The 14807-nt window shown below is 44.8% G+C and overlaps 1 protein-coding gene across 2 annotated transcripts; it reads right to left on the bottom strand.

Moving 5' to 3' along the window:
• Positions 1-377: 377 nt before the first annotated feature.
• On the bottom strand, positions 378-13515 carry SP7 (Sp7 transcription factor). Of its 2 annotated transcripts, none has more exons than XM_075591814.1 (2): positions 13348-13515; positions 378-5447 (listed from the first exon to the last, which is right to left on the bottom strand). In XM_075591814.1, the coding sequence occupies exons 1-2, from the start codon at positions 13477-13479 to the stop codon at positions 4185-4187; spliced, it is 1395 nt and encodes a 464-aa protein (XP_075447929.1). In that variant the 5' UTR covers positions 13480-13515; the 3' UTR covers positions 378-4184. The 2 variants fall into 2 exon arrangements, with proteins under 2 accessions (XP_075447929.1, XP_075447930.1); XM_075591815.1 differs by lacking the exon at positions 13348-13515 and adding an exon at positions 11270-11642.
• Positions 13516-14807: the final 1292 nt, after the last annotated feature.

Here is a 14807-nt window from a genome sequence, read left to right as displayed (position 1 = left end):
ACATGTTAGACGGAGCTGTGAGATACAACTCCCCTCAGCGGCATAAACCTCTATACAACATACAGACACAGCAGTCGTTACCTCCTGTAACGGAGATAGAGTTGAATAAGTGCGTTAAAGAGATGACGCACGCGTTACCATTCTGTTCAATGGAGCCTGCTGTATTTCTGGAGATAAATCTCGCGGTAGTGTTAACAGGTGCAATAACGCCTGCTACATCTGTAGCTAGGAGTTTATCCCGAGTCTCACTTCATGTTACAAACACTGCGCATACGACCAAGTTGTGAGATATGGATTTATCTTGGCGCTACTTTTGTCCCTTACACCTTCTCACCTATTTCCCAGCAGAAATAATGGCATCACGTGAAATACTTGTCTTTATTGAAGCACAAAATACAAATAAATAAGAGATTCGATGGAAATATCAGTCAATTGAAAGTGACACACCCCTCAAATAAAATACATTATTAAAATTATTATTTGCCTGTTGTTTTTTTTTCTTTTTAAAGTCATCTCTCGCATTTATCAACTTTTCAGGCGAAGAAAAGTCTGGGTCTCGTTAGCAAGGGAAAGATTAACAAGGGGAGGCACTGCAGGGGAAGGGTTGTAGGGGAGTTCAGAAATAAACACTTTACTAAAATACGGAGTGCAAAAATAAAACAGCTTAAACAAACACAACAGCTTATAAAAGTGCACTTTTACGTTTCCACAGCATTTTAACGCCTTCCGGGCTGAAATGGCCTGCGTCACGTGCTAGTCCCTGTCAGCGCTGAATGGGTTTAACCCCTTCACCGCCAGAAAGGCCTGCAACGCATTGTATTCCAGGCCCTTTTGGCAGTATAGGTATCACGAAGGGAGCCAGCTTCATATGCCAACGGTGTGCATGGCACGGCGGCTACCAAATCACTGAAGACAAAATGCACAGACCTTTTTTATTTCTTTCATTTTCTACAAATGGTAATTGCAGGAACAATTAACTTAAAACAAAACGAATGAATTCTATTTAAACTTATTAAATTAAAAACAACAAAAAAAAAAATATATATATCTAATGTAAAGTGATTACGTCTTCCGGAGGCGACGTGATCTGGATCTTAATTTGTCTGCGCTAAACCGAGAAAGGGTTAATGGAGCAATATTCGGCGGGTGTCTCCAGCAGGGGTAGGGTTAACAGAAAGCGGCTCTGCAGGGCTCCGGTATGGAGCACTTTGCTACAAGTGGCTCGTCTAGCAGGGAAGGGATTAAAGGTGCAATACTCTGCAGATCAGTTTGCCATAAAGGAGCAATGGAGCACATAACATGCACTGTAGAGCTGTCTGGCGTGGAATGCTGATGGAGCAATGTCCTGCAGCTCTCTATAACAGGGAAGGGGTGGACAGAGCAGAGCTTTTCAGCTGTATATGAGGGAGGAATGAAAGCAGCAGTCCCGACCATTTTTACTGTTGATTTTATTATTGTTTTTAAAGAATTGAAACTGGTGGGTTCTTTGGTGCTGATACTCGTGATTTTCAACTCCTGGGATCGCCCACTTTAAGAGATACTTACACTTTTAGTTGGCGGTGTTGTTGGTGTAAACTCAAAGATGGCCACCGGTATAGCCTGATGACATTGCTGCTTCCTATTGGCTCGCAAGAACCCACGGGATTTGGCAGCCATTTTGACAAAACACCGGCATTTAAAAATGTATGTATCTAGGGAACAGGGGACAGTCCTTGAAGCTAAAGCACAGTTTATCTCTGGAGGACACCGATTCCAGTGATGTATAGAAAAAAAAAGAGTCGACGGTATTGCTGCTTTACTGGAGCGATGCTCTGCAGGACACTCCAGAATAGAGCGGGTTTGACCCCTTCGCTCCCAGAGGCACTTGCCATGCATTGCAGAGCGCACAAGTGGGATGCAACCGCAGATCAGCTCCGGGTAACACCCAGGTCAGATAATGTAAAAGTAATACCAAAAATGTGCAGCACGTATTGCTGCTTTTATAGGCTGATAGTTTTTAGGCTAGATGAGTTACAGAGCGATGCTCTGCAGCCTGGAGGTGTAACAGAGCGATGCTCTGCAGCCTGGAGGTGTAACAGAGTGACGCTCTGCAGGTTGGATGTGTAACAGAGTGACGCTCTGCAGTTTGGAGGTGTAACAGAGTGACGCTCTGCAGGTTGGAGGTGTAACAGAGCGATGCTCTGCATGTTGGAGGTGTAACAGAGCGATGCTCTGCATGTTGGAGGTGTAACAGAGCGATGCTCTGCAGGTTGGAGGTGTAACAGAGCGATGCTCTGCAGGTTGGAGGTGTAACAGAGCGACGCTCTGCAGGTTGGAGGTGTAACAGAGCGAAGCGCTGCAGGTTGGAGGTGTAACAGAGCGAAGCGCTGCAGGTTGGAGGTGTAACAGAGCGATGCTCTGCAGGTTGGAGGTGTAGCAGAGCAACGCTCTGCATGTTGGAGGTGTAACAGAGCGACGCTCTGCATGTTGGAGGTGTAACAGAGCGACGCTCTGCATGTTGGATGTGTAACAGAGCGACGCTCTGCATGTTGGAGGCGTAACAGAGCGACGCTCTGCATGTTGAAGGTGTAACAGAGCGACGCTCTACATGTTGGAGGTGTAACAGAGCGACGCTCTGCATGTTGGAGGTGTAACAGAGCGACGCTCTGCAGGTTGGAGGTGTAACAGAGCGACGCTCTGCAGGCTGCACAGTCCATGTCTTGGGCTTCCAATTTCATCTTTTTTTTCTGCAGCTAAAAAATTAAATATCAGCCAGTTCTGCTGGGTCTCGCAACAAGCAGATCAGAATCAAATGCACGTTTTCCCTTTCTGGGGCCAGAACCCACAAATCTCACTGATATCAATCCTTGTAGGTTGACATATGTGCAAAATGTGTTACCAACATTTCTAGGAACCTTTTTACATGATGTACCCAGAGCCCTGCACCGTAGGTTTGGAACGTGTTGAAATCAAACACAGCATCAACTCTTTCACTAATAGCACTTTTTTACTTTTCAGACTATATATAGTATATGAACTATATAGGTGTCTAACGCAACACTGAAATAAGACACAGGGAACATTTTGAGGAATAAGGCCCATACTCGATATGCTGCGAAGTGGTCTTCCCTGGACGGGGAATATCTGACGCATTTATTTGAATGGAGCTGAAACCTTCCCCAACGAGGGATATATGGCTCCATAGCATATTGAATTGGGACACAAGTGGTCACCATGGATTTTGAAATGCAGGTTTACTAAGCCCGTCACTGCCCACGGTGCATGCAACAATTTGCTCACAGTGACTGAGCGTGCGGTGACACTAGGGCATATGTCATACTTTATTCAAGCACAGCACCTCTGCTTGTTAATAGCACCTTGAACACTGTGTTCTGGGGGTTGCATGTACATCTAGCGGTTAAAGGTGCAGGTCTCACATAGTGCCAAAGTGCGCTTTTTTATTATAAATATTGGGACGTGTGCTATTTCCTGCCTTTTTTTTTTGTCATCGTAAATTTCCTACCCATAGTCCTCATCTTGCCAAGTCCATTCTGTGACATTAGGGTTGTGCATAAACCTGGGTACATTATCATTGGGAGGGTGAGGACATCAGTCACAAACTGAGGCCATTATACATATCACTGCTGTTAGCCCATCGTGATGCTGCAGCTATCAAGGTGCAGTTCAACATAGGACCAAATAATACTGACAGTCATGTGTTTAATAGGTTAAAACCAAGTGGTTGATGTCTTTACAAAGTACTGTACATGTATTTTAAAATAATTTTTGAGAGCTTGGATATTTTCCTTTGCATTCACTTACATCATGGACTCTGAAGATGGCCGCACACACCCTACACCACAAATAACTAACTAGAAAGGTAGGTGAACAGGACCAGAAAGATGTGAGGCAGAGATAAGTCCCCTAAACTTCAGGATACAAAGTTTACAGACATTGCCAACACTTCAGCGTGTGAGATTTTATTTAAATAAGGTCCCTGTCACCTAGTTTTAACCTATTGGCCCCTTCACTGCCAGGGCGCCTAGTAACGCAGGCTACTACCATTAGCTCACTTTGGTTCTGTGTGGGACTTCACCTTGAACCTTTTCGATGTCAGAGAGGACTGCAAATCAGTAAGGAGGTTATTATTTATGCACCATACAGCTCCCCAAAGATGGCTCCTCATCGCAGTCCCATCCCCAACCTCATATCTCCAACAACCCTCCCTGCCCTGGGCTACCAGATCCCCTTTCCTGGCTACCACCAGTGGGGGAGACCTCAGTAGGCCCCACCCCCTCTTCTCCTGGACCCTCCCCTGCCCCTCCTCCGCTATCCCCTTGGGTTTCGCCATCCTTGGGCCTGCCCTGCTCTGCGTGGCTCCTTTGGTGCTTGCTCAGGTGGTCGCTGCGCGTAAACCTCTTGGTGCAGAGCGGGCACGTGAACTTCTTCTCACGCGTGTGGGTGCGCACGTGGCGCTCCAGCTCATCACTACGCGTGAAGCGCTTGCCGCAGAAGAGCCAGTTGCAGACGAAGGGCCGCTCCCCCGTGTGCCACCGCAGGTGGGCCTTCAGGTGCGAGGCCTTGCCATACACCTTCCCGCAGCCTGGGATGTGGCAGCTGTGCATCGGCTTTCTCTTCAGGCCCACAGCTGAAGCCCCCAGCCTCTCCAGCTCCTGGCAATTTGGGCAGTCGCATGACGGGCGCCCCGTGCTCCCGTATGATGTTCCCCTCTGGGGCTTGAGAGGCCCGGGCGACTCCAGCAAGGGACTACTAGCCAGGAGCTTGGTCTTGTACATGTCTGGGCCCAGAGAGTGCTGGGAGGGTGAAAGGAGGTGTGAGGAAGGGGATGGGCTTGAAGAGGGGGAGATGGACGGAAACCCCACAGAGGGGTAGGTTGCAGGGCTCAGGGTGGTGTATTCGGCACTGTATTGGGTTCCCATGCCTGCTGGGCTTGTCACAGAGGGCATGGAGGCCGCCAGTCCGTCTGGTTGTGACTGGTTGCCTAGCCAGTTAGTGTTGGGGTGCATGTCCCACCATGATCCACCGGTGCCTGGGGGTGAGCCAGATATAGAGGGGTGATGGATACCAGCTTTGTACCAAGAGCCATAGGGATGCCCCACATCCAGAGAGGCATACACGCCTGGCACGCACTCCCCCGTTGAGAGACTCTTGGGTTCTTGGCACCCTGAGGAAGAGGGGAAGGAGTGGGTGAAAGAGCCATAGTCTCCTCCATAGGTTGAGGGAGCAGGTGGTGTCCCACATTGTGTCATTAAACCACTTCCTCCCAGGTAGGTTGATGAGTACCCATCCCCCATTAGCTTAGTGGCACTGAACTCGTTGCCCGGGCTGTATGGTTTCTTCCCTCCAGATTTTGAGGACTGAGCATCCCTGATGGGGCTGGATCCCCCAAACTTGTTGCAGGCAGCTGTCAGCATCGCTAGGGGGCTGGAGACATAGCGAGCTTCCTCCTACAGAAGAAGGCAGAAAAAGGCATTTTATCCAAACACAATCTGAAACATAGAACTAGATGGGAGAATTTTCAAAGTGCCAAACATTTACAGACTCATAGTTAATCATTCATTCCCAGATTGTCATTTACGTACAGACAAAATCAATGCTGCTTACTCCACCAGAAGTGAAATGCTTAGGGTGTTAACAAATAGCTATGCCCAACATACAGTGACAACATGCTCGTTTGAGAGCAATGGATCGTTTTCTATCTATTGCTTTCTCTAATTATCCCATGAGATCTTTCTGACAGAAGATGGAGGCTTGGAGCACATGACTGACTTAGGGGAAGGGACCTGATGTTCACTCGGAGGAGGTGGGGACATTTGCAGCTTGTGTCGGGGATCAATGTCAGTATATATTTATATATTAAACTTTCTCCGCTTATCTGCCCAACCAACTAATACAACAAAGTGCGAGAATTTTTGGTTTTGTGCATTTTCCCATAAGAATTACGTCCATAATACATTGATTGATTGGCACTGAACGGGGTTAAATGGTTCCTTTTAAGAATGATTGTGTGTTCTTCAGTGAGGGTTTTAAGATCTGAGAGCACATTCCTTTAGGGGTTCTCAATTAAAACTATTTGCTCACTGACAAAGTAAATCAGCTCAGTGGGTGATATTGTGTGGTATAAACTTCCAAGGTTTTGTGACATAAACCTCCTGTTCTGAAGCTGTTTTCCTCTGGGGCAGAGCACATACTAATTTAGAGTATACAGAACGTCTGAGACATTGATTCGTAGATAATATGAGACTCCATAACACGTGGCAAAAGTTTGGAAATGCAGAGTTCTGGTTCTCTGACCTTTAACCAAGCTAACTTTTATGTTCACCATTTAAGAACAAATTATACTGTAAGTTCTTTACTGAAGACCTCTGAAGATCCATAATATAGAATTAATACTGTATGATGTGAAATATGACATGTGATATGGTTAGTGATTTCATAACAAATGGGATGGAAGATGGGTTGAAGTTTGAGTAAGATTCATGAAGTTCTATCAACTCAAAATCTACAACTGATCTTTGAAGGTGGGTACCACCCATGGACTTGGGGTAGCCTCTTATATTAGTCAATATACTGTAAAGAGTGAGTAACTAAACTAAGATTGCATTTTCTTCCAATGTATTTTTATTATTGGTTTTGGAAGGTTTTCCTATAGAATATAAAACAAGCATTTGTATTTGGGTTTTGTTATGGGTGAACTTCCAACACTTGTCCACAGATCAGTTTTTACGTTTGGACAATCATCCTGTTTTGACCTAATTTAAAAAAAAGTTGATACTCAAGCCTACCATTTCTATTTCCACCGAATCTGGCCCCTTACAAAGATCAAAAAAAAAAACGTCAAGACCATCCCATTTGTGGTTCAAAAGTTAGAAGTGTTTAAAAGCCACAATTTTTATGAAATATTTACTTGACCAATAACTATGTGTAGACATTGTATATTTATTTGCCATAGAGTACAGTTTGCCAACCCCTACATTGGTGAAACTAAATGCTAACGGGTTTAAAACAGAAGATCTATTTAATGTTCCTGAATGTAGACTGCACACTGCATTCAGTTACAGGTCTGTAGCAGCTTCCATTGTGTAATATTAACCCTGTAGGAGTCAACTGAAGCACAAAAGCAGTCCCTGTAATCAGGCCATTTTCAATGTCATTTTCCTACACACTCTGCAAGGATTGAGGAATCTTTGTCAAAAGATCATTGGATTTAGTCAATATGGTTCCTTTCTCTTGAACACTAATATCATAGTTGTACTGTTGCACACTTAAAAGTAATCGAAAACAGAAACATAAAGAATGGTGCTTGAAATAACAACTGGCTGCTACCAGATAACTGAAGCTTGAAATATTGGTCTATTCTGTCTACACATTATGAAGAATAGCTCCCTACACGTTCAAAACATCTAGTAGGCAATACGCATTGTATTAAACCATGAAGCCGATGTGTCCATCACTTGGATATTTCCTTACTTGAATCATTGTGCTGAGTTCCACCATCTGTAGGAGTCCTGGCAGAAAATGTACTAATTTCAGGTTGTAATACAGATAAATGAACCTTTTGAGACCTCACAAATCTCTACTCCAGAAACAGTATAGCGTACGTATTCTGCAGTGCCCCTAAGATGAGACATGGTAGTTCATGTACAAATTCATCTACAGTACAATGTCTCCACTTGATGCTATAAACAGGTAGTGAACCATTCTTGATAAACTATCATCTCCAAGGGAGGAAAGTTAAAGTCCCCCCCTCCCTTAATACCTCACAGAAACCTCTACTTACATTAACATCTTTTCATGAGAGGGATCAACGTACTAAGAAAACTTCAAAGCCAACACGTGCTCCTTTCTATAGCAGAGCCTCTGTAAAAGGAATACTGTTTAATAAGAACACACACAAGTATAGCCCTTTCTGTTAAATTAATTCCTTTTAAGAGAACATCTCACTGCCCCTGAGTACTTGAGAAATCACTGTTTAAAAGAATATATTACTTCCAAGAACAATTCCTCACAAAATGTTGTGCCTCTAACAATAGCAGAAGGCTATAAAATACGTATTAGTGCAACTTCACACTGTCCCCTGTGTGTCACTTTTAATAGGAGTTCCTGTTATAAGAACATTTCCTTACCGTCCCATCATCTTGCGTTACAAGGTGTTTACCAGTACAGGCAGAATACTGATCTATATTTAAGTCTTCCACAAATAACATTTGTGACAATTCTGGGGTTTATAGACCTCAGAATGAAGGCTAATATTTGCTAAGCCAACGTCTGAGGCAGCTTATTATCCACAGAATTTGAAGCATGTCCCTGCTGGGTTTATACAAATTATTTTTAATGTTTAATGATACCACCCAAATGTATCTCCACCTTATTCTCAAAGTGTGAATATAAAAATATCTCCTGCAAAATAAACTGAGCAGAAGGCACCACCTTAACCATTGAGATGCCGCAGATTATTAGGTTTAAAGATTTAGGGAGCTTCTTGTTTTCAGGTCATTTAAAGAACCAGAAAAATAGGTTTAGGAAAGCAAAGTAAGTGGGGGAGACTTGGAATGTATGGCCAGCACAAAATACACTGAAAAAACAATAGAACAGAGTTTCCCAAGTGAGGTATCAAGAGTTCTGCTTGACATCTCACTTGAGAAACTTGATTCTATTGTTTTTTCAGGTCATTTAGCAAGCAATCAGTGTCCATTTTAAATTGTAGAAATTATATGCTGCTTTTAAGAGATTTCTTGTGCTATCCACCGAGACTCCTTTTCTAATTTGTGTTGGAACTCTCCAGAGACACGTCCCTTCTTATTCAGCCGAACTGTTTCTTAGTTTTTAACAAAATGATTAAATAATTCTGCCTATAATTTTAACCTTTCATTTTCTGACTGTAAAAAAAATGTCTGCTGATTTTTCCTATAGGAGATATTGGTTTTTTTTTGCATTATTCTTGATGTTGTACGTTTTAAGTATTTTGGATATTTACCAATACATCTGCTAGAAACACAACTACTGTTCTTTACTGGAAAATGTTAACAATGAAGTATTTGATCAGGACAAAACAGAGATTAAAGGAGAACGTAATGTGTTATAGTAACAAAATTGCCAATTGAGTAGTTCCTGGGACGGTATCTCAGAGATGTAAATAAAGAGATGTAAGTGAAGAGGACTTTCAGATTCCATACATTTTCCGGTGTCCAAAGCATCGTTTAAAATGAAAAGTGCTGCTGTGCACAAAACTGCGATATGTGAAAGATATACACAAAAAATGACCAATGCTGCTCAACCTATTAACAATGTTGAAAATATTTCACAGGATACTCAATTCAGGGTGCAAGTAGGAACAATTCATATCTTTACTATAAGACCCAAGATTGGGTCCACAAAAGATCCTCCAATATGCACTCGCTGGGGATATGCAATGATGACCATATATAAGTCCTAAAGATATATTATCTCGGTATAGAATCAGGTAGGTGAATTAGCTAATTTAGACACAAACTCTTATATAGATCACGTAAGTATCATAACTATCATAACTGGGTTATTATACTTACGTGATCTATATAGGAGTTTGTGTCTAAGTTAGCTAATTCACCTACTATATCCTGATTCTATACCGAGACAATATATCTTTAGGACTTATATATGGTCATCATTGTATATCCCCAGCGAGTGCATATTGTAGGATCTTTTGTGGACCCTATCTTGGGTCTTATAGTAAATATATGTAAAAGATGCCTTATGTTTGTCTCTCACACAAAGACAAAAATATGACCTGTGTGTCTGGCAAGCAAAAAAATTAAAAAAAAAGTTTTGCCAATTGGATTGTGAGCTCATCGGGGCAGAGGCTCTCATGTCTAATGCGCTTATTCCCATGATGTATTACATCTCGTATATACAGTGTCTGTGGAAATGGTTCATGTAGCACTTTCCATGATGGCCACATCATGCATTTCTACCAGGTCAACACAGCACATTACTAATAATAACTTTATTTCATATAGTGCTTTTCTCCCAATGGGACTGCAAGCGCTTCACAATTACAGTACAGTGCGCCGCACATAGGAATGCTACAGACACAGTCCCTGCACAGATGAGCTTACAATCTATGTTTTTGGTGCCTGAGGCACAGGGAGATAAAGTGATTTGCCCAAGGTCACAAGGAGAGGACACCGGGCATTGAGCCAGGCTCTCCTGATTCAAACTCAGGCCACGCTTATAGTGCCGGCGACAGCGACGTCACGCTGCGGTCGCTGGAAAAATCAAATTGAAGTGACTTCCAGCGACCGCGACCAATCCGTCGCGCCGCTCCTACAATAAGCGCACGTGACAGCGTCAATACATTTGTTTGATGCGACGTCGCGTCCCTGTTGCCGTCACTATAAGTGCAGCCTATGTGTCATTGTTTACAGAGGCTGTGTCTTTAACTGACTGAGTCGCCCCTCCACATTATTCCTGGCTATGGATGAGTTATGCACCCCGTGGTATTAATGGCAATGAAAGGGTTGGCGAAACTGCACTCCTGGCACAGACGGTCCTAACACACCATAAATGGTTAACGCACCACACTGCATTTGGAGGGGTAGCAGAGCAATCTGCTAACGAAATGGTTAATATCATAGCACTCAGGAGAGTGAAAGTTTACAGCAGAAGAATATATCCGGCAGTGAAACGGTTAATGCAGCAGCCCTATGCAATTAGGAATGAGAGGGATTAGGACAGGGCCTGTTCCTCTCTGGGAACAGTTGGGTTAAACTGGCTTCTGCTTCGTGTTTCCCTTTGAAATCTCTCCTAACCGCAGAGTTTGAAATATATTCCCCTCTGAGGATTTTGGAGGGGGAAGAAAAAAAATATGTTGTTGTTTCCGGACCCAAAATCCCATTCTGGTTAATTTTCGCAAACTCGGAGAGACGGGATTGTAAAACGGTAACTTTCTTTTGATAATCTAGGTCTTTGGAGCTGAAATAGTGCCAGAGACTCCGTGGGGATCCTCTCTGCTGCGTTTAACTACTTCACTACTGCAGAGATCAGGGAGATGCTGAAATACCATCTTTTCCACACAAATGTTCCTATTACTTAACCCTTTCACTGCCAGAGGGGTCTGCCACGCATTGCAGAGCAGCTAACGGGTTACTACCACTGCTGAGACACTTTAAGGCCTATCTATAATAAACAGTTTCCCCGCATTTTATGTCTTACAATGTCTTTTTTACATGTGCGCTTCTTTATTTATTTATCAAATGTTTTTACCAGGAAGTAATACATTGAGAGTTACCGCTCGTTTTCATGTATGTCCTGGGGTCTTTGGTTGATTGCCACGAACAGAAGTACTGTAGTTTACCACACTTTTTACTACAAGTGATAAAGAATATGCAATTGTACTATCTGAGGCGCAGACTGCTGCCCCTTTACCTTCTTTGTACATAATGCTGCTCCTTATTAACCCTTTACACAAACTGCTGTCCCGTCTCCCTTTTTAACACAGACTGATGTCTCATTGTACCCCAAGGCACAGACTGCTTTCCTTATCTCTTGCAGACTGCGGTCCCCTCTCACACGCTGCTGTCTCCTCTCACAAACTGCTGCCCCCCTCGCACACTGCTGCCCTCTCTCACATGCTGCTGTCTCCTCACAAACTGCTGTCCCCCTCGCACACTGCGGCCCCCTCTCACACGCTGCTGTCTCCTCTCACACACTGCTGCCCCCTCACACACACTGCTGCCCCCTCACACACTTTTGTCCCCTCACACACACTGCTGCCCCCTCACACACACTTTTGTCCCCTCACAGACACTGCTGCCCCTCTCACACACTGCTGCCCCTCTCACACACTGCTGTCTCCTCTCACACACTGCTGTCCCTCTCACACACTACTGCCCCTCTCACACACTGTTGTCTCCTCTCACACACTGCTGCCCCTCTCACACACTGCTGCCCCCTCTCACACACTGCTGCCCCTCTCACACACTGCTGTCTCCTCTCTCACTGCTGCCCCCTCACACACTACTGCCTCTCACACACTGCTGCCCCCCTCACACACTGCTGCCCCCTCACACACTGCTGCCTCTCTCACACACACTGCTGCCCCCTCTCACACACTGCTGCCCCCTCTCACACACTGCTGCCCCCTCTCACACACTGCTGCCCTCTCACACACTGCTGTCTCCTCTCACACACTGCTGTCTCCTCTCACACACTGCTGTCTCCTCTCACACACTGCTGCCCCCTCACACACACTGCTGCCCCCTCTCACACACTGCTGCCCCCTCTCACACACTGCTGCCCCCTCTCACACACTGCTGCCCCCTCTCACACACTGCTGCCCCCTCTCACACACTGCTGCCCTCTCACACACTGCTGTCTCCTCTCACACACTGCTGTCTCCTCTCACACACTGCTGTCTCCTCTCACACACTGCTGTCTCCTCTCACACACTGCTGCCCCTCTCACACACTGCTGTCTCCTCTCACATACTACTGCCCCTCTCAAACACTGCTGCCCCTCTCACACACTGCTGCCCCCCTCACACACTGCTGCCCCCTCTCACACACTGCTGCCCCTCTCACACACTGCTGCCCCCCTCACACACTGCTGCCCCCTCTCACACACTGCTGCCCCCTCTCACACACTGCTGCCCCCTCTCACACACTGCTGCCCCCCTCACACACTGCTGCCCCTCTCACACACTGCTGCCCCTCTCACACACTGCTGCCCCTCTCACACACTGCTGTTTCGTTCTACATGTCAGCCTTTCTGTAGCCCTTGTATCTCAACTGACTTGTGCCCTATTCAGTGACACAACTGCTGCCCTCTTCTACCATTCAGCCCCAAATCATTACCTCACACCAAATCATTACCTCACACCAAATCATTACCTCACACCAAATCATTACCTGGCACAAACCAGACGACTGCCAAACACTGCCTCGTGCCATGGACTGCGGCCCCATTATAACCTACTACTGTACACCTTTCAAATCTATGCCAAAGGTCCACTTTAAAGTTATGACACAAGCTGCTGCCCCACTCCATGATCCCATAGCACAGACCCCTCATGTATACCCTGCCATACACATTAGACCCCCAACTTGTTGCACATTGACATATTACATTAATCTGCAACTTCTCACTCCCCAGTGCCCTGTGGTACAAACTGCTACCCCCTTTAACAATGTGATAAGCAATTAGGTACTCAGGTAGAATGACTAAGAACCAAGGAGTACAGGTGAAGCACCCGATCAGCCCTTATGTGAGAAATAAATAAGTGCTCTGATTACTTTGCAGTAGGGGACAATGCACCCCCCCCCCCCGCGGGTTAAAGTGCCCTGTCAGTGCCAGCCAAGATAAAGTTACCTCTAGAATGGGCGATGCCATCCCCCCTCCTTGTTCTCCTGACTCTGTCGGGTCTTCTGGAGATCTGACTGCAAGAAGCTCTTGTGGTCCTAGGAGGGGAGCTTCAGATCCACCCACTGCCCCAAGGCTCATTCGACATGCACCTCTCCTACCCTCCAATGCTCATTAGATGCCCCTCCCCCATGAAACCAACAAGAGGGGGGGGGGGAGAGGGAAGGGTGTGTGTGTGTGTATATGTATGTTGTATGTATGTATGTGTGTCTGTAAAAGGTAATTGTCGACTTTGAATCCAGGGGACACAATTTGTGACATGATCGTATATGCAATAAACTTTAAAGAGGCCACATGTTACTGCAATGGTATGTGGGTACTGCAGGAATTTGGCTGGTGGTTAAAGTAAAATGGTATTCACTCATTTGCAGTGAGAGCTGCTACTTTTTATTTGCAGACTAATTGTTTTACTGCAATTACTTCTTTTTTTTAATTCTTCTTTTAAAAGGAGATTCAAGTCTCTCTTGACTGTAATACAGACTGGTTGAATAACTGGATCAAAGAGCAATGCCCTCTTGGCAGATTGTAAGCACAGTGCCACATTGTCCTATGCCTACTGCACTTACTTTTCTTACTCCAGTGTACCTCCACTTACATCGCTTCGGTGTATAATATATAAGTACAGGTATGTATCTTTATATATACTTGGGAAGGCAGCAGGTAGGGTGCGTTACACGTACATGAATAAAGCACTAATGGAATAAAGCACAGTATCACTGCTTTTTGATATCTTTATATATACCTGTACTTATGTTGTCTGTGGTTGTCTTATGTTGTCTGTGTGTATACTGCATTTACATTGCAGGGCACACTGTAAGAATGTCGCTTTGATTGATAATACCTTGTAGAGGATCCAATCTTGGGGGTTTACCTAACAAGGCTATGGGGCCGGTATACTAAGCCTCGCAAACAGCTTTTTGGCTCAAAATTGGTGCACAGGGTTCTCATTAAATGGCAGCTATGTGCCGTCTTGCAATTTCTCAAGCTGCGCAAGGCGTCGAAATAAAAATGGTAAGTACAAATAATGGAGAATGTGCATCAAAATCGCCTGCCACGTTCAACTTGGCGTAAACCCTCAGTGTGTTTATATAGTTAGCGCAGAATTACGTTACTATGTGTCAACCTAAATTGTATTTGACTCAGCACGGAGGTTTCTTTGTATAGGTCAACACAATGTATTATTTCCACAGCATGGCTATTATAAATAGTATTCACAAGCAAACAGCCGGCTCTCCGGTGGGCTTATCAAGAAACAAATATTTTTCTGACATAGTTATGAACAAATAATCATGATTTGTTCATAACTATGTCAGAAAAATATTTGTTTCTTTATAAAGCTGGGTGAGTGAGTGCGCTGGTGCTCATTCCATTCGGGTGATTTGTGTCCTGCTGGTTGCGTGCGTAGGGGG

Source organism: Ascaphus truei, chromosome 3 (genome assembly GCF_040206685.1).
Source record: "Ascaphus truei isolate aAscTru1 chromosome 3, aAscTru1.hap1, whole genome shotgun sequence".
Classification (NCBI taxonomy): domain Eukaryota; kingdom Metazoa; phylum Chordata; class Amphibia; order Anura; family Ascaphidae; genus Ascaphus; species Ascaphus truei.
This window is presented reverse-complemented; position numbering and strand designations above follow the sequence as displayed.

Excerpts from the sequence above, each read along its gene's own strand:
- SP7 (XM_075591814.1), bottom strand. The coding sequence starts at position 13,479 with ATGAGCCTTGGGGCAGTGGGTGGATCTGAAGCTCCCCTCCTAGGACCA. Across the intron at positions 5,448-13,347 it reads TGGCATCGCCCATTCTAGAG|GAGGAAGCTCGCTATGTCTC; the intron begins GTAACTTTATCT and ends CTTCTTCTGTAG.